Source organism: Diadema antillarum, unplaced genomic scaffold, assembly GCF_040938485.1.
Source record: "Diadema antillarum isolate AM-2024a unplaced genomic scaffold, OU_Dant_1.0 seq00000796_RagTag, whole genome shotgun sequence".
NCBI lineage: Eukaryota > Metazoa > Echinodermata > Echinoidea > Diadematoida > Diadematidae > Diadema > Diadema antillarum.
This window is the reverse complement of record NW_027271681.1, coordinates 90,207-111,791: the sequence shown is the minus strand read 5'-3', so window position 1 is coordinate 111,791 and position 21,585 is coordinate 90,207. Positions and strand designations below refer to the sequence as shown.

Sequence of the window (21,585 nt, the reverse complement as noted above, 5' to 3'; positions counted from 1 at the left end):
TGTTCATCAATCAATACTTGTCCACATGAATTTGACTGAGCACTCGATCACTATCTCAAACCAATTGTTCCTTGGAAACACTTCATTTCATCTCAAACTCCTGGGCTGACTCTGGGCAGGGTATGGTGAATAAAGGATGCCAGAGATTTCATAAAATATCACAATAGTGATACCATAGTGATACTTAGGATACAGGTACAGACAACATACACATTACAGTCATAAGCCCCATCCTGACAACAACAACAAAAGTACATTAATGGTATCATATAGAGCAGAGGTAATTATTACAGATTAACCCCTGGAGGATGGGCTGATTTTGCTACAACACACATTTCCCATAGACACCTGCCCAAGTATACTCGGGACTAGTCTTAACGGGTTAATGTAAAATGCATGTGTCAACTTCAGTTGAAGTTGATTAGTGAAACATACCTCAGTGAAATGTTCTGCAATATGATTATGACAGCACTAACATGTTTGAAAAGTCATAAGGGCTTTTTACACTTGTAAATTTTTGCTTAGTCCCGTACCAATGGTGGGGCTAAGGGGGGGCCTTAGCCCCACCGTTGGTACGGGACTATCCTTAGCCCACTTTCTGTTTACACTCGTTTTTGCCAAAGTGGGCTAGCCCCACCGATAGTCCGGTACTATCTGGCCCTGCAAAATAGCAGGGTTAGCACCGCAATTGCGGTGCTAGCAAGTGAGTGTAAACAGAACGAAAAAATAATCCGGGGCTAAGCGACGGAGACGAAGTCCGACCCCCACTGACCAATCAGAAACGAGGTAATCAAGTGCTGCCGGTGCGTGCGTGTACGTGTACAGTGCACAGCGTAATCATGAATATTCATGTGGTTTGGAAAGTCCGGGGCTAAGAAATACGAGTGTAAAAACGTCAGTTTTCTCCTTAGCCCCGGACAAGAGATAGTACGGGACTAATTGGCCAGTGTAAAAAGCTGAAAAAATTGGTACGGGACTAACGATAGTCCTGGGTCAGAGAAAGTCCGGGGTTAAGAAACACAAGTGTAAAAAGGGCTATAGTTTCTGTTGAAACATTGTGGAAGAGACATCTCCCACGGAACTACCTCAGTGCAACGCACATTATGTCACTAGTTACCTCGCATCATCAGTGCCTTTAAAAGTTCACATGGTCTCGGGTGATTAGCTGGCCAATAGCCAGGCACCATCACTGGCTGTATTTCATTTCTCACACTTGACCTTCAAAAGTTTACGCTCAAGATAAACTGGGTGTTTTGGCTGGCTGGCTGGCTGCCTTTATCTGCCCAAGCAATACAGGAGCTAAATTACCACAAACGGGGCAATAAATTCGGCACGATTTCATCAATCTGCACAGCAAATAGATGACGCTGCTTATCTCTGCAGTTTGCACTGGGCACATGGTTAAAGGCATTATTTACCATTTGCAGATAAAACCAAAACCCAGCTTTAGTGCTTCAAAATAGTTCTAAAATATGAGTTGCAGGGATAGAAACAACCAATGTAAAAAAAAACTATCAGTATTTTCAATGTTAAGTATCGTTAAACGAACAATAGTTATGATAAAATTGTTTCTAGAATAAACCGTCTGCAGTTATGGTTTATTGAGAAAAACAGTGACATCTCCTTATATTTTAGGCTTTATTGTGAAAAATTTATATGGTAGAATATTTTGTGATACAACTGACCTACACTGTGCATCAAATGTGATAACTCAAACATTTTTTAGATCACCGCTTCCAATGGTAAACAATACCTTTAACATCTGTTTACACTGTGCATGTAATCACTTTTTTTTAAATTTCAAGTGCTTGCCTACAGAATGTTAAGGAGCCCATAATCTATGAATTTTCAACTGAAGCTAGTCAGAGAACTAACAATGCAGATATCAGCGACTCTAATAGATCTTGGAATCTGCCATTTTCAAGAGTACATCATAAAGGGAATTTTAAAAAAAGAGAGAAAGAAATTTGAAAATAGCACGATAATAAACTGAAGTGCTCAGAGCCACTTCAAATGCAGCTCATTTGGCTGGTTTCCTATCCAAGTGAATGGCACTAACAGGAAACTTTGTTTTTTAACTGGTACCAGTTACTTTTTCAATCTCATTATTCACAAGCAAGATTCACAGGCCATGATTCGTAACAATCTTTGTTTTTACAGCTTACATTAAAGGAATACAATCATAAAAGAGAAAATTATTTGATAAGGTTCAGTCAAACCGACATTTCTGCTGAGTGAAGCAAAAAAAAAAAAAAAAAAACCCAAAACAAAACAAAACAAAACAAAACAAAACCAATCAAAACATATAAACAAACAAACAAATGAACAAACAAAAAGCATTCAAGTCCATGATGTAGCGGCATATCAATGCCTGTAGTTGCAATGGACATAACACATGTCCTACAGCTCAATGCTCTGAAACTGTAACTTGATACATCTTTGCATCATCTCAAAACATATTTCTGTATGTATATGTACAAAGCATAATGTGATATTCCATAGTCTCTATTTACATGATTCAACATAATAATGAAAGTTTCCCTAGGGCTTAGCCAGCACTGTATGAGGCTGGACTGAGCCAATGAAAAAAGGGTAATTTGATATCCTTTGAGTTAGTAATGTCTCTCAAATTTCTCGTGAAGAAAAATTCTTCATGTTGCCATTACACAAGAAGCATGAAATGATGTTCACGTGATAATAATGATATCATCTTCTTTAGCCAGAGTTGCCTCTTCAGCGTGGACACTGTTCTATTAGAGGGCCCTGCCATTATCATTACCCTATAGCATTTCCAGGAACCCATTTATACACCTGGATCAAGAGAGAGATGATATGGGTAAAAACATTGTCTAAGGACGTAAGCACTGTGCTGGACTCGAACTTGGGTTCTCCAATTGGGAGTGGGGGGGGGGGGGGGGGGGGGGGGGGGGGGGGGGTCTCATATGCCACAGTGCCCCCCTGTACACACAAGAGTCTTTTTATTTGCAAACTTAAATTCTACCATAAGGGTACATGCATGTACACATGTACTTATTTCTAACAAATGGGGACTACCATGAGCAGTATTAAGATCTCAATCTGTTTACTCTGCTGATTTGCACACCAATCTCAGAGAGGTACTGAAGAACTGAAGAGCAAATATAATTTTGTTGATACGAGTTTCTAATCTTCTTGAGTCACTCTTTAGAGACCCGCAAGAGAGGTTTCCAGGTTCTTGCAAAGTGCACTGATATATAAAATCATTTGTACTCTGCCGCCGTTTTACATGACATGAAAGACAACACCGTCAGATCAGTTTCAAGTAAAAATGGTGATGTGTATTTTATCAAAAACTACCACTGGGGCTTTTGCTGAAAAGCTACACTGCTCTTTCAAGAGTAACTTCCTATCATACACATCCACTGTTATATGTTTATATGCACACTAAAACATTTGTGCTATTAGAAGAGAACCCATGATTAACCGAGGTACATGCTAAACCTACCTGTCAATAACATCCATGAGGCTAACCTCTCAGGTTTATATACAGTATATAATGTAACTATTAGGATTGGGAGATACTTGGTCAAAACAAGGATTGAGTATGACTTTTAGTGAAATTTGCATTTTACAGTTTATTTATTACAGAGTTATGATTGTGTTCCAAAATCTTACTATGCAGGAGCTGGGGGGCATTTCATGAAGCATTTTGTCCGACAAAGTTGTCGGACAAATTTGCTCTCAGCCAATCAGGGGGGCGTTTCATCAACGAGTTCGTCTGAGTTTTCACCGACAAATTTGCTATCAGCCAATCAGACGCAAGGATTTCATTAGCTTTTAACAGTTGTCAGTGTAAATCCTTGCGTCTGATTGGCTGATGGCAAATTTGTCGGTGAAAACCTGCGACGAACTCGTTGATGAAACGCCCCCCAGGGGGGCATTTCATGAAGCATTTTGTCCGACAAAGTTGTCGGACAAATTTGCTCTCAACCAATCAGATGCAAGGATTTCGAGAGCTTGTAACAGTTTGTCAGAAAAATATCCGACCAAAACGCTTCATGAAATGCCCCTCAGATGTAAGGATTTTAGTAGCTTGTAACAGTTTGTCTGAAAAATATCCGACCAAAACGCTTCATGAAATGCCCCCCAGATCAAGGCAAGCTGTCAGACAGCCACCAAAGTCTCCTGCAAGTTTTTGCTTCAATTTGCTGATTCTGTAAAAGGGTTATACATACTGTACACGCACAATCAATAAATTTCTAGGCTCATGATTTAAGGAATAATAATTATGTAGCTGTTCTGCAAATATCAAGGATTTCACATTACCTACTAAAGTCTTTGAAACAAATTTGCCAGAATATAGTCACCAGAGAGCTAACTTTACTATAAGAACTACCATGGTGCATGTACATTTTATCAAAAACTACCATGAGGTTTTTTTCACAGTCTGCAGAAACTTTTTGCGTCACGGCACACCATCCACAAGCGACCCGGGTTCGATACCCGAGTCTGGACTGAGCAATGTTGTGTGTAATCATACTGTTCCCTCTAGCAACAGGCAAAACACTCTGTCCCTCGGATAGGACATAAAATGGAGGTCCCATGTATGAGAGAGTCACAACTCATGCATGTAAAAGATCCTGCTTCATTCATTCATTCATTCATTCATTCATCGCAAAGAGCAGGGTGTTAAACCCGGTGAAGTGGTCCCGCCTCACATCCAACTGGATCCCATGGAAGACCAGCTTAGTGTAGCTGAATATGTGCTATCGAGCCATCTTCTCAGATGGAAATCCAACAAACAAACATTTTTACAACATTGCATCGTTCCACCACATTTCTCATGCCACATGGGTTAGACAATACCTGTACTTGAAACAGGAAACATCACTGACAGACATCCACGCTATCTTGCAATGTAGAAATTTATGTCTCAGATTGACACACAAATTTTCAGGCCCTACCTGAACCTCATGCCACTTTAACTTTCAGGTTTTAGTCGTTCTTTTCCTCTGACCTAAATCAGTTTTCATTTCCCCCATTTATCAATCTATTTTCTACAGGAATCTGGAAGTGATATGTCTTCACTGAATGGGGGGGGGGGGTGGTACATGCTGAGAAGCATCATTGATCTGCACTCTATGAGGGTTTCACACTTTTGAAAGGACACATTCAATTATAATTCACATTTCTGAAATTTATTGGTCATTGATGTGTTTACTGGAAATTAATGCTTGGACACAGAAATGAGTTGTTTTGCTGATCCCAAAATAACTACAAATAACATCCCAGTAATTCCCACACAACAGCCTTGTCACAATTTCATGGTCTGTCAAACAAATATGTCACTCTCTATACATTTTTAATACATCAAGAGTGCAAATGTACATAAACACTCCAATGACGGAAGTGAATACAAGGTCAAGCTAGCTACTACTGAAACCTCCTCAATCACAAGCTAAATGTCAGACTTTTCAGATTACAAATGCATACCTAGACACAAGCAAAACTTGACTGCAGCATCTCCAAACCGCCACTGCATTGGCCAAGCATAACTCTGCAGGCATGTTTCATTGCTTTTGTTTTGTTTTGGGAGAAGAGGGAACAGTAATTCAGACTAATTAGAAATAAATGGATTAGCATGAACTGTGCTCAGAAAGAACCTGTCTACTGACAAGTTCTTTGTAAGTGTGAAAGCCCCTGGTGTGCCACGGCTGGGAGATACTTGTCCTCTTGAGGGGTCAAAGTGAGGTCAAATTCCAACTAGAGAAAGTCTGGATTTGGAGTAGACAAATTGGCCCTTGACAGCTGAAACTGCCCTCAGTGTAAACAAATCTGGGAATGACTGGGGGTGGGGGTATCAGGACAGCACAGACAACAAAGATATTGGCATCAACTGAAATGGACCAATTATAAATCCAACAGCAAGTGCTGTCTCTGGATTAATCATAACAGTCAGATTAACAAGACTTGCACATCAGGAATATCATCTCTTAATTCACACTAGTAGTGGTAAGACATGCCAAAGATGGAAAAACATTGCTGGTGGTATTTGTTCTTCCTCTGTCAGTTGCTAAGGTCCAGACATTAGGCCTGTTCACACAAACACAATAATAATGATTTCTGTGAGGCAGCGTGAAATACTGTACGAGCTGAAATTTTCACGTACAGATATTTTCGCGAATTGCTACTTGGAGGACATTTTCGCGTGTTGTTAATTTCACTGTTGCGAGGGTCTAACTGAACTTAGTTATTCGCGTGTTGTTATTTTCGCATGTTGTTATTTTCGCAGTTCAAAGGCGATTCCTGAAATTCGCGAAAATAAAACCACCACGAAAATTTCAGCTCGTACAGTACAACGGACAATTCTTGCAATGCAGACATGCACACAAATATCATTTATAATCTATAATGGGATGCAAAAATCAGTCCATTTTGATATCTAAGGTAGGCCTAACACATACACTGACAATTTGACTTGTGCAGTGTATGCGAACTGCACACAAAAGCACAACTCCGGCTGTTTGGGCATCCACAGATCAGAAGGTTTGAGGTGCTTTGCTTGTAGCCAAACCATACTGATGTTTTGCTGCTGTGTGAACCATCGCAAATAAAACTGATTTTTGCATCATGGTCCCAAAAGTGATAATGTTAGGATGTGAATGGGCCCAGTGATGGCATGGATGGCAGACACATAGTCCAAGAAAATCTGATATCATCCAGCCATATATGCATTGCGCAATAATGCACTTCAGACGTAGACGATGTATATTTGGGCTACCAGCAGATCGTTAAAAATGTTCTGTATCAACTTACAAAAGAATCGGCCTAGATTTAAATTCACCATTCAACAAACTCTTATTACCTTCACCCACTGCAGCCAGCAAGCTTGATAGGTGTATGCTCTCTATAAATCTTTATTGAAGGTATTTTCCAACAATTGTCACTGTATCCCCAGTAACACATACTTGTACATAAGCCATTTTGTCATAACCCAATATGCCATCTTTGACATGTGAGTTAGGTATGTCATAACTTTCTCTGCACAAAAATTATGTGGTATTTATAAATTATAATGCACTGCTCAAAGTTAGCCATGAAATGTAATAATACATAATTTTCTTTCTTTGTACTCCATATTCTGCTAATTAAAAAAAAATCAAACTTCTTCATGAAAAGAAGTGTGAAGAAGAAGCTGGCATGATTTGTGCTGAATGATGCTCTTCATTTGTACTGTATGGCCTCCTTGAAAGCGACAGTGCTAATGGAATTTTTGCAGTCATAGTTGAAAATTATGTCATATTCCTAGAAACAGAACAAACACAAACGTCGGTATCCAACATAATAATAAGACACTGCGGGGTCAACACTTAAGAGTAGACATGATACAAATTACTAAACCTTCATGTATACATGTCACTGTGCCTTCACAACGCGACGTATCATGCGACATCCTGTTCAACACATAAAAGAAATGTTTGACATGGTATGATCACCACGGAAAGCAGATACATTTAGGTCCAAAGTCACAAAGCTACTATAAATCAAATTCATGGTACAAATTTAGTCCACAGACTAAAACATGTACAAAATAAGCATACCAGGTACCTTCCACATGCACATGTTTGCGTGCATTCCCAACTGGATGTCTGTTGGCCCAAGTTATTTGTCAAATCTATACATTTTTACACATTTGAAAATGCATAATCAATGAACCAGCTCTAAAACTACATTCATGAATTCTGACTTCATAATTTTGCAACCTACCGCTTCGTAGAACTGCAGTTGCTGTACTTGAACATCGGCACAATTCTCACAGTAGTCTTTGAACAATAGGTATCCTGTGTGTTGGAAAATAGAAAACAAATTGAGATTGAATACAGAGTCAAAGAATAAATAACATATTGCACAAGCCAAATATGTGACACAAATTCAACACAAATTCAATAATTTATGTTCCCATATATGTTTTATGAATATTGTACTTGATATGGTGATAGCTTGCCAAAGGTTGATAACATATGATTGACGCAAGTTCTGTCCCTTTGTGCATTAATCATAAAGTTTAATGTTGGAATTTGATACATGGACTGATACACGTACCTAAAGCCATGCTTTTCCTTATGCATTTTTTTTTTTTTCAAGTGGACATGTAATATCATCATTTGAACTCATAAACGCAATTATCATTTGAACCCATGAACACAATTTGAATTTGAAGGTATGCTTCATTGAATACAGCAGAAAAAAATAAAAAAAAAACAAACATACATATACATCATCATCAATCATACATCAAATCACAGCTAGAATCAAAATGCAAACTTAACAGGCTCTGGATACATGCAGCCATACCCACATAAGTATCCGTTAGTTTGTATCAGTTTCACAATCTTAAACACGAACATTCACAGGACGGGGATCTTTGGTCTTTTTTTTTTTTTTTTTTGTCCTTCATATCTTGCGTGACTAACAGATGATACACAATATACAGTGTATTTCCCCTCACTGCCTGTATGAGACTCAGAGGACATAGTGAAAGTTCTATAAATTAAAAGGTCAGCCTCGCTCACAGTTTAAATAGTGTAAAACTGCTCCCGACAAGAAACCATGAATAAACTTATTCCATTTTTTGTCTTTCTCTGACCAAGAAAGAATAAAAACATGTCAAATTTTTTCATTGCAACATGGTAAAAGCCATTTTTGCAGCTTAAATAGCTGATTTTCAGCAATGCTATGCACATAAATGGACAAAATACAAGCAAAGGTATAAAACTGCTATCTACTCTTGTCTCAGTTTAACCAAGTTTGGTAGTTTTAGCTGTTAACGTATGAATATCTATAAGTTGTGTCGCAGGCCTACTGTATTAAGGTCTCTCAACATGCCAAAGTCACGAGCATGCATCGCATAATATACACAAAGTCCATAAGGGTGTACTTCTTCTGGCATGATAAGCATTACAGTATGATTGGACACTTGGGGTAAAGTTAGACTATGAAGAGAGATGTGGAAAAAAAAAAAAAAAAACAAGATAGCTGGAAAAATATCAACAGCTTCCGAAGAGACAGGAAGTGGTGTGGGAAGAGGGCTGGGACCATGAGGGCGTGAGACCAAAGTGGTTCAAGAGTCATGTTTTCTTGTTCTTAAAGGCACTGTATACCAGCATGATATTGTAAGAAATGTAAGCACATCAGCTGAATATTGTGACCGAGCACCTCAACACTTCGCACCTCGTGCATGTTACGGGCGCACAAAGTGAATGCTGGCATCCTAATGAGTTGTAACTGAGGTAGAGCTACAACTGTAGCTGAGCCACTGAACATAGTTTCACACAAGTGACCTGTCTCTCCGTGACCTACTTCTGTAACCCTAGGCCTCATCGCAGACTGTTTTTCTTTCGTTTCCTTTTTTTTCCCCCTTTGGGGGGAGGGGGAGGGGGTGAACACACATTGGCCAATCAACCAACCAACCTTCTTATCATAATCCTGAACTCCACTACAGCTTTTTATACTTCATAATGAATGAAGAATGGTGCATTATATGGGCCTACACTCTAAAAAATGAAACTGTAAATCAACATTTTGAATGTTGTCACTCTTCCAACCTTGTGTTAAATGTTAAATTTAATATCACAAAAAGGTTGGAAGAGTAGCAACATTTAGAATTTCAATTTACCATTTCATTTTTTAGAGTGTAGCCTATATGTAAAGCATTCATGATTGGTCAATAACATTATGCACGATTGAGCACAGTAGAGTATTGCTTACATATTTAGTATTTGCACTTATGTATAATACTAAATATGTGTAATACTAAATATGTGTATTAAATACTAAAGATAATTATTGTTTTTTCCTTCTTAATGTTATATTATGATAATCATTATTATCATCATTGGTAGTATTGTTAATATTTATCTTTATCATTATGGTACAGACAAAAAGGTGAAAATAGCTCATAGACCTTGATACAGTATGTATTTTTAATTTGAAATCTCGGCTATCCTTTCTGGCATATGATGAGAAGAAAACAAGAAATTGTCGTGGGCGGTGTGAGAAGGTCTGAAACCATATACAATATACGTCAGCATTCAACTTCACCATTTCCTTTCCAGCCCATTTGTTTACTTTATTGCTCGGAATCAATTGCACAGCCATGTGTTGACAGCAGGGAGTAAGGTACATGCTGTACACAAGCTCTAAAGTGTACAGTGTACATGTAGCACTGAGTCAACATTTGAAAAAGGCAATTCAAATATTGACAAATAGAGCCAATATGATGCAATAGAAAAGAGCAAGTTACTTGTCTCTGAAGTAACATTTAAACATGTAATTACTTTTTAAGTGATGCCACTGTCTCACACTTTTGCAGGCTATCAAAAGTGCACCCTTGATTAGTACAATATTTAGAGCACATCGAAATTAGGTACAAAGTATAATATCTGTTTACAAAAAGACAAATGTACACATCTCTCTTTATGTCAGTGAAAGAGGTTCAAACTAGATACTCAAGAGCTATAAAGAATGACCTTATTGTTTAAAAGGGATGGTATAGTATTGGTTGAGGTGAGGTGAGGATTCAGCTTTTACTTTTTGCAAGATACTTTCAATTCTATTGAGAGGAGCTCAAATATTTCATGAGGTTTTATTTTTGCAAATTTCGCAAGTTGGGTGCTATTTGCTAATTTGAAAACATGCAAAAACATTAGCTCTGATCCTGACATGAATTTGAGGTGCATGTTATTGTTTACATTTCTCATTACTGTACTCTATAATCACAAATTTAACAACTTGCAAAATTGTCTGGAACTCCTAGTTCACGAATAATTCAACTTACTAAATATATGACATCTCATTAGCTTGGATCTATATTTGGTTTGAACATTCATCTCTCCCGCCCTCTCTGTTTAACATGAAAGCAATTAACACATACTGAAGTGGACATGTGCGCGTTTCCAAGAAACTATCAAAGGACCACAGATGGGAAACTGAAATAATGATTTACCAGGTTAAAAATACACTGTACATCACTTCACAGTATCTATGACATTTAGAATGCTGCTTTCAGCATGCACATACCTGCTGAAGATAACACAATGACAAATGGAGATACTGTACCCTTAATAGTTTTTTATAGTACATTTACAAACTATTGCTCGTTTTCTGGTATGACCTAGATACCATTATAATGACCTTTACTGTGTACAGTATACTGCCTACATATTAAAGAGCTCTGGTATATGAGAAGTTTAGAAATGAAATTGGAATTTGTTACTCAGTAAAGATAATATTTCCATGCAGCTCAAACAATGACAGTACTAAAAAAAGGGGGGAAGAATTAGAAACCTTTAATAGGGCATCATAATTTATACCTAGCTGCTTCGGCAGGCAGCCCTACTGTAAATACAAACTGGCAGAGATGTATGTATACACAGTGGCATAAATTACATGCATTAGAGGCACCAGGCATTCTCTGCCATCCACCCCCGCACTACCGCAACATTTCAGATTGGGGTGGCCGGAGGAACACAGCCAGGCATGGCATACACTGCGACAATGAAAGCCGAGCGTGTTTTATCGTCTTACCCTCAGAGCCAACATGCCTTCCTGCCAGACGCAGAAATTATGTGCGGAGCCATACCTTACGCAAACTTTGCAGACGGTCATATATTACTGGCTTTGCATAGGTACCTGCCCTAGTCATCCTTGACACACAGACAGACAGACAGACAGACACATTTTTCTGATTCGACTTGAAATTTCATTTCCTGATTTGTACCAGAAGCATACATGACCAGACATACAACAACAGTTCTGTCACTTCCTGTCTTCTTTTCCCTCCCATAACCTCGCCCTCCTCTGTACTCTCTGTCTACTCCCCCCCCCCCCCCAGCCCTCATCACCCCTCAACCAAGGTATAATATCAAAGAAAAAGTGATATATCCAGTTACACACTCCGCAAAACAGCCAAGATGATCTTTCCTTGATCAGCTTTCATAATGATGAGGCTGAAAAACATACATTTCAAAGACCACTTGTACAATGTAACTCGAGTATCATAGGGTTGTGTTGCATGCAGGATACAGGTTTTATCTTTTACAGTGATATTAAGCACATTTATGGCGTGTAAATCCTCCATCACTGGAAAAAAGAAGAAGAAAGAAATGCATTTGATAAGACTCTCCATGCTATATTTTAAAATAGGAAATTACGGCTAAATGAAGATCAACTATACATCTTTCAAATAATGATCAGATATTGAATTTCAGGACATCTCTGGCTTTGCAATGATCTTGCTCAATGTGGCTAAAGTGTATTTAACCTGTTAAGGACAGGCTGATTTTGCTACAACATGCAATTCCCATAGACACTTGCCTAAGTATACTCAAGACTCGTCCTCAATGGGTTTAAAAAGGCACAGAATTGGAAGGTGTGGAAAAATCTATTTCATTTGCATATCAGCAAGTTTTGGCTGCCCTGGGTAAAAGAGCATGTCCTACTTGAGTAAATATTGTGGAAGGGGTGTCATTCATAATTCCTTTCATATATCATCAATAATCTTCTGTGAGAGAAAATAGATAGGCCCGTATGTTTTGAAACATTGATATTTGTAGTTGCATGGTATGTGGTCATGACTTTTCTCCCTCTCTTTCTCACCCTCCATCTCTCTCTCTAGCTCTCTTTCTCTGTTCGTCTCTTTCAGTTTCTTTCCTTTCCTTTGTTTTCATTGCGAGGTAGTAATTTGTGCATGATCAATTTGCTCTGCTGACTGTAACTATTATCCTTGGCCACCAATCAGGCCTAATGCATGCTGGATGATTAGGAAGTGGGGGCACAACTCGCATCACGTCACGCTTGAGTGGTTTGAATGACAGCTTCTCATTGCCCTATGGATTCATCTTGTAGACAGAAAGAGAGAGAAATATAAGAAAAAAACAACAACAAGGAGATGAGTGACGAATTATTTAATATCATGCTATCCAGTTCTGTCATGTACGGAGAGGAAATGAAAATCTCAGCATCCAAATATGGGGCACTCGAGTTGAATGTTGAAGAGCACGTCAGAAATAGATACATTATATTGAGAGCTAAAATGTATATATTTGCAAGTACGACCGTTTGTAATCCCTTAGTAGACATGATTGACTCTAATTTGACTCCTAATTTGATTTATTGTTATGATTTGCACTTGATTACCAAATGCCGATTCCATGAAGCTATTCTGTCCCACATTAACAGGAGCACAAAATATCATTCACCATAAAAAAAAACCAAACATATGTACATATACAGTACACCAACATTCAACATTTTTAATGTAATTTGAGACGACAAGCAAGTATTGTTTGATATCTGGAAAAAAAAAAATCACAGGAGCTGAAGCTCTCACAACATGCAAGTTGTTTTCATCCTAGAGCACAAAAAACAAACAAACAAACAAACAAAACAAAACAAAATGCAGCAAATGACATGGCAAAACTTTACATGTCTCCAGCCAGACTGTCACACTATCAAAATCACAACGGAATAAAATGTTTGTCACTGACATTCTCGTTGCACTTACAAAATTTAGGCAAAAATGTCAGATTTCTTGTGATCTGCCATTACAATCTCTAGTAGGACTTCCATCTTCCTTTCTTTCTTTTTTTCTCATAAAAATCCCACAAACCTATCCTGTTTGACATCATGGCATTCTACTTTACTCGGCGACACATTGCTGGCATGTAAGCGTGCGACATCATCTCGCTGGATGGCAATTAGCCCCGTTCTCTCTCCAGCCCATCTGGGGGTGTGCAAACAAACATGTAACTCAATGCCCTTTCACACCTTGCAATACAAAACTGTATAACGTATAAAGCGGAACACACAGCACTTTCGAATATGACGCTTTTGCGGTTAACAGAACATGGCCGAAAATTTCAGAGCAGACTCTGATATGACAGAACAATCAACAATGGGAGGTTTGTGATAATGTAAGGAGGTGTTTTGGGAATAAAATATACTGTATTATTATGCTGCTTTGCTTTGTCATACAAAATAATAGAGACTGAATAGTCAACGATTATCTACCATCCCATAATAATGCTAGTCAGGGAAACATGAATTCATCTTATTTATTTCATATTCATCTCTAACAACAATTATCTAATCACGTGAATTGTAACATTATTTCGATGGAAAAAAAAACCAAACTTTTGCTTGTAATTGCAGTGTGTGTGCATGTAGTCACTGAAATGTATTCTGCATACATTGCCCTACAGCTCGACTACAGTACTGCTGCCTAGTTGCAACTGCATAGATCTGCACTTGCTCTGCATTTGGTAAAATACCAGTGCATTGCTTTGATGATATACAATGTATTTTCACTTAAATCATTGAGTCAGGTCTCTTCTCATTTTATCATGTACAAAGTATGTGTTCTTCCATATCCCTCCAAACCTTGACATCAAGGTTGCCTGAGTGAGTAATGAAATCCTTTTTCTTTTTTCATCTGAAAAGGTACAAAACTGTGCAAGCTGCAGTAACTACATGCGTAAATAGCAGCAAAGCCAGAGGAGTAAAACTTGGAGTCAATAGGTACACGTAGGGGCGGATCCAGGAATTCCGTTAAGGGGACGTGCCTTTACAAAATTAAAATGGGTGCATGTGCCCCCTCTCCCCTCCCCCCCCCATTTTTCTTTTTATTTCTTTTGTTTTAACCAAAAAATAAAGAGGGGGCGCGCACCCACTGCATCCCCCTCTGGATCCGCCACTGATAGGGGCCTGAGCTGTCCATTCTAATCTTTGTCAGCTCTGGGCAAAATGGTCAACAATGTCGTGACAAGTATAGACTTATGCGGACTTCAGATAGATTCAAGCCTTGGTGTAGAGCTGGTTTGGGACTGACATCATGCTTTACCTGCCATACAATGGACAGTGTGTGCACAGTTCATCCTGAATTTCAATGATGAGCTAAAAAAAAAAAAATAATAATAACACCACATATCACTGTAGGAAGGAAGGAAGAGAGAACTCCATGGATAGGTATGGGTAGATCACTGCCATCTCTATTGTATACAACTTCCTTACTAACAGGACCTCCTTCTTGTTTACAATCGTCACTGTTATCATGGGATAGAGCTAAACTAACGTCATTTCAAGCTCGTGGCCTTGATACCAAAGGTGAAAGTGACTTCCCTTATGCAACAGATAGCAGAAAAAAAAAATTATCTATTGACCTTGGTTTGCTTCTTCACAGCACAATTATGTACAGCTCTGAGCATAGATTGTTTATACATCACAATAAATGTGTTGTGCAATTCCTGTGCATATTACATTATCTAATGTGTAATTATCTTTTTAGCATTGTAATAAAAGGATGACCCCCAAAAATCAATCATCTGACATCAACATTACACGTAAGTGTGTTTTGATATTAAATTATATGACAGCATTAATCATATCAAAACTCTTAAAAACCATTCCTACATGCAGACATCTTCACACACAAATATCAACTTTACCCATTTTGCAATACTGGGTGTCCATTTCAACCACCATATCATACTCAATTCCCTTCCAATTCACCATCCTGCTTGGCATGCAATAAGTGATACTGACCCATCAGAAGATAATACCTTTAATACATTCTGATAATTTTTTTTTGTAAGCCACACTGCCAAAAAGAAAGGAAAAAAAATACACTGTAGGTGAAAAGTGCACTGACTTGAAGCCGAGTTACACAGCATGCAATGAAGAGCCACTTACTATATTTGGTGATCTCTAGTTTGGTACATACATCAAGCCCAAGAGGAAATCAGGCAATGCTTTTCTTTTGAATACATTATAATTATGCCTCTCTTTAGGCAAATACAGTTTCTCACCCTTCAGAAAGAAATTGAGCCTGGATACATGGATGTACACTCAATAAATCCTCTAGCTTTGACGTTATGTGACGTCCATTGGCAACCTGCCCTAGCCTACACATAAATACTTGCACTTGGGTATCATGCTCAGAACATCAATTCTACTCACACCCTTCTGGAATCCATTCCCAACCCCATGTATTATCTTAAAACTGTCCTAATGTCCCTGTACTGTCCTTGAGTAATGTATTCACAGAGGGGGGTTGAATGATACTACAACTTGTACTTTATGTTTTAATCAGACTGGTTCTGGTCGGCACAAATGTGTTTTCGTGAATCTGACAGAATCAGAATTGAAGTTTTCACTCTCATTACACTCGCTACATTGTAGATGGCTCTGGAAGTCCATTGATATATGAGACGATAACTTGAAAACTGAATGTCGCAAGAAATTTCTTTGAAATGTGAATAATCGTTTTACTTTCTCACTGTAAACAAACAAGGAAATGACATCTTTCTATCTAACACCATAAAAATACAAATAGCAAGGGTGTGCATGCTGTAACATAGGGTTAAGTACAAGGTACAATATGTACCAACAAATACTGGAGCTGACTTTCTTTCTTTCTCTCTCTCTCTCTAACATACTCACAGCACACCACACCCAACAGGCTCTCAAAGTATTATGCCTGTAATTGTTCATAAGTTACAAACCTCTATCATTTAGATCATACCTCTTATGTTCACTTTACTTGTAGTTTTTTTTTTTTCATCAGAAGAAGACCTAAATTTCCCCACCTCTGTGCATTGTACACTGTAGAGTGTATCGTCCTTTCACCCTGTGCTTATTGAACAAGAACTGAAAACAGCCTTTCCACATGACACAATACAACAAGGACGGCATACAATCCCAATCTCACATTACCGGAGCACAGTATTGACTTCACTTTCTTTTCCTTGTAATGTAAAGTGGTTGCTATGTGTGACGCAAGGGAAGTTCTAAGTAGAAGTGTAGTAATTCAGTGGTCATCTCAGTGCTCACTGTCAGTATTAAATGTCGAATATAGCAATGATATAGGGGAAAAGTGTTAATCTACAGGCACATCTTTGGGTTGAGACTGATCAATCATTGATTCATGACAGAAGGAATAGGACCCATAAATTGTATGTCAAGTCATGAAATTGTAGTTGCTACTCTCTACATGCATCTTACAAATTATATGTTTTATCCTTTTAAGCTTTACAGAAGACATACACTAGATCAGAATTTGACACCCATTTGGTCCCCTTAAATCCCCAAAACAAGTACTGAAACTTCAGAACATTGCATATTTCCATGAAATACAATGGATTTTCACTGTATATATAAGTGAAATTAATGCTGTCTACTGATTGGTTTTGAAATACTGCTAATGCCAAGGAAAATAACAGCAATTCTGTAAAATTACTGTATCTCATAATATTTTTTAAATAGTGATACGAATCATGAGTTTGCATGACTTAACTCACTGTAAAAAATGTCGATTATAAAGAAAAGGAAAACACATTTTAAAGCAAGTTTTACTTGAAATCATTAGTTTAAAGAACATTCCTAAAGAATTGTCGAAAAATCTCTCTGAAAACGTGAAAGTTAATCAGACAGGTTGACAAGGGTAATGATTCAAAGCAGCATGTTTTAGATTTAAACCATGAAAATGGGCATGTATTGACTCCCCATTATTGAATTGTTGCACAAGCCTGCATCTGATAACATATCAAATGTAAGTATCGCAGGCTAACTTGGATGCAATCTGTCCGAGCACCTGAACTGAGCTACATGTGTCTATGAACAAGGCTAAACTACAGGTACCATTGCCTGGTCATACACATACATGTACTTTGCATGTTTGTCAGCTGAATACCATTGTGAACAACATCATCACCAAGGTGGCAACAAGTGTCAGATTTGTTGGTGTCCTGTGACACAAATTATGTATTCTCTGTAGTGCCTACACAGAATATTAAACCTAGTGATGTTGTAGGATACGTAGCTAGTGGAATTTGAGCTGGTAATAATATGCGTATGCACTATCTTCTCAGCATGAAGTGGTAATGCTTATCACACAGAGGAGTTTTTGACAGCATTAGATCAACTTTCAAAATGAGCCATTCTTTCACACTTGAATGTATGTTGCACACACACACAAACACACACACTAATATTATCAACAAAATGTCATACAGTAGGTACTTCATTTGACAAAACCATACAGTATGTTGGGATTGACCTAGAAGAGCTGCCATTATCTAGTCACTGGGCAGTAACTTTAGTAGGAGGCCTGTTACAGAAAACACAAACAGCATTTTAATAATTGTGGGCAAGTGTGCAGTGTACTATTGCAATAAGGTTCAAAAGTTCAACATTTCTCTAGGAATATCTAGAAAATTACAATTCCATACACAATTGCCTCAATTCAATTATACCAATAATTCCAACATCAGATAAAGTGTATGCTCATCATTTATGTGAGGCAAACATAACAGCAATTCAAATATTGAAAAGACTGCAAAGGGGTCATCTGATATTACACACTGTACATGCAGTGCATGACTGCCTTTGCTTGCTGATAGGGCCCTCCAATATTACACAGCAATCTGCAAGATGGCTGGTTCATCACAAGGTAATGTACATGTATATTTGCTGTTACGTCTTATGTGTTATTAACAGCTGTATAATATACGTGTATAGTTCAGACATTTTCACCGGCATGACTAACATTTACAGCAATTCTGACATATACTGTATATGTCCATTGAATTAAAAATTGAACAGTTCAACATTCTCCAGTCTGTTTGTATCATTATGCAGGAACAGGTATCAACACTGTCCTTATTCCTTAGCAGCATTTCATGTTGGGAATATTCAATGCAATACAAGTAAACTTTCAATGCTTTTAATCTCTGTGTACATATAAAGTTAAATCTCTGCTCCTGAAGATATTCTGGACAGTATACAAGTATTTGAAATGATTTTGTTCTTTGTTAATTTTGTCCGCCAACAAAAAACACCAACTATTTAAATCAATAAACAATTGACACTGATATCACCTATCATTATTATCAGCTTTCCTTCAGAGTAATTTGTAGGAAACTTTATGTCAATTTTCATTAGGACTTTATTTAAAAACAGATGATATAAGTAATTCAGCTGCGCTATGTATCTAGCAAATCACAGCATGACAGGGAGCAAGCCAGACAGGTGATTTCAAGTGTACATAGCCTTGGTGGCTTGAATACCGAGTATTGAAGCAAAACTATTCCTTATCAACACTTCCTGGTGTATACACATGAGTATGTTTCCTTGTAGAGCAAGTAGTATTGCAGAAGTGAAATCAAAACTTATAAACTGAATTCAAGAGTCTAACTCTGGATTTGGCATGGCATCTTGTCTTGGATGCATCGTCTACATTCTCAAGTATATTCCCAGGCATTAGTTTATTCAAATCATGTCCGGGATGCCATTTGTGTTGTTGTTGTTGTTGTTGTTGTATAGATAGTGCTGCGAAGATGATACATGTGTTTGTTTGTTTGTTTGTTTTTTGTGTATGTTTTTTCAAGGTGTACAGTACATTCATTCACTGAAATTATTTAAACACTCACCAAGCTTTTGTCCAAAGACTTTGTCGAATGTGATTTCTTTCCTTTCTTCCAGGTATTTGTACATCACTGTTCTTACACTGTAAGAGAGAGAGAGTCAAAACAGTGATTCAAAGTATAGCGGTATTAAGAGCTGGTTCTTGTGAGAGTGGAGACAGAATACATGAGCTCAAGTTTTAATAATTACTAATTACTACTGGCTATTTAGCTCAGACTGGTCAGAAGGTAGATCTATATCATTCAAAATTTTAAAATCAATGCTCTCCATTGTAGAATCCTTAAACAAAACTTGATGTAAAATGGAGTCCAAAGGAGTCTGAGCTTCCTTGATGTAATTACCTATTCAAAATATGCTGGTGTGCCAACCTGATCAAAGGTTAAATACATGGATGAACATATTTTGCTATTCACTAAGTGTTAGATAGTGGTACTAAAATAATAATTTCATGGGATAAACTTTACTTTACTTCATACTGGGTTAATATGTTGAAATGGTAAAAGTAAATTTTGCAAATCAAGCTCTTGTCTCGGAAAATAGCCTATAAATGACAATATGTTTTCATCAACATATTCATGTGTCTACTGCTGTAATGCTGGCCAAACATGACATGCTCATAAAATGAAATGAGATGAACTTTAATTTCCAACTGGAGCAGTATATCAATGAAAACACCATGACATATTGACCCTCGGCCCTCAATATAATCAACATTAGAATAGAGTTCAATTACTGCAAAAAGTAGTGCAACTGACTTTTGTAAAATTATTTCCCCCAATGCCTGAACTTTTTAAACGCGTAACCGTAGCGGAGTGACCTATTGTCGATGACTGATTTTGTGTTATGATGAATACAATTTGTTTACCTTGGGTCGGGAAGAACGAGTTTCTTGCTCGCTCTGGCAGCTGGAGTTGATTTACTCTTCTCCATCGCCATAAGGTAGCTAACATCTGCCAACACTGCTTCCAAATCCGCCATCTTGATAGAATAATTTATCGCACGATTCCGTAGAAGGCGTAGACTTATTCACAAACACTGGAGAAACGGCTGTCGGAGATGTTGGGAATACACGGTTTTCTGCTCGATCTTCACGATTATTCGCAGCCTGCAAAATTTATTCCCACGTACGGTCCAAGGCCCCGTCTGTATACCGTGTAAGTTAGTAACGAGTACACACTCCAATACACACTACGTGAAAGCCGGTGTTGTGTACCAAGCGTTGCGAAGCCAGCCCGACGGGTCGCAAAGAGGGTGAGAAATTTCCAAAAATACGATCCAAACGCCGGGAAAGGTGCACTGTTGGCCGCAGAAATCTCGAATTGAGCTGTATCACACCGCCATGGCTATGTCTGTTCCTTCCTTGTGGCAAATAAGGCAGTAAGATAGCCGACATGTACTGTCAGCTTGCACTACGGAATCAATGGCTTCGTCCGCTCTCCGTGATACCCGTGGAAATCGTAGCGGAGGCCGGGATTCCTGTATAGTGCGCATATGTGCAGAGTTCCCGTTTACGCACACTGCATGTGTATTCTCGACGTTTTGCTAGCAGCCTACGTAGGTTGCATTATGAGGACGCTATTTACACAGGTTACACTCGTAATATGAGGCGATCTAGCCAAGCGACAAGCGGGCGGGCAGGCCAGAGCGAGCGGGACGAACGAGTCAGTGTCGCTAAGGGGCTCGGCTACCAACAGCTAGTGACGTCAATCGCGCGACCCGTGTGCTGCCAATTTGTGCTGGAAACATCGCATAATTAGTGTAAATTCGCCTTGCCGACAAACAGCACTTTGCTATGGGCGACCAACGAGTTCACATCGTAAACCGGCGATGGTGAACGGTGGTGTCGGGTGTATTTTATCATAAACTAAATCCCATCTGTTGCCAATACAGATCATTGACAAATTACCGATACATCCTTGTACTTGGAGGGCACACTGCCTGCGAATTTATGTTCACGAGTCACTACACCAAGGCAGGTTATCGCCATAGCACAATTTAGCTGAGCATGGGGATAATGAATTTATTCCGCCATTAAATCAAAGACTCTCACTGTCTTTGGTCATGATAAACCTCGCGATGAATTTAGTATCGCTTGAGGTAGACACATTCTGTTATCTTTTACTTGCA

The 21,585-nt window shown here is 38.4% G+C and overlaps 1 protein-coding gene across 3 annotated transcripts in view; it reads right to left on the bottom strand.

The window, feature by feature from the left end:
* LOC139739331 (G protein-coupled receptor kinase 3-like) overlaps positions 1 to 21,160 on the bottom strand; it is a 116,698-nt gene extending 95,538 nt beyond the window's left edge. For 2 of the 3 annotated variants that reach the window (XM_071649947.1, XM_071649948.1), the window contains exons 1-3: positions 20,324 to 21,159; positions 19,464 to 19,540; positions 7,747 to 7,820 (exon numbers count right to left, since the gene is read on the bottom strand). In XM_071649947.1, the coding sequence (XP_071506048.1) occupies positions 7,747 to 7,820; positions 19,464 to 19,540; positions 20,324 to 20,436 (264 nt within the window). In that variant the 5' untranslated portion in view covers positions 20,437 to 21,159. Of the gene's footprint in view, positions 1 to 7,746; positions 7,821 to 19,463; positions 19,541 to 20,323 lie in introns of all 3 variants that reach the window. The other variant, XM_071649946.1, reaches the window with a different exon arrangement.
* Between the last annotated feature and the right edge of the window lie 425 nt (positions 21,161 to 21,585).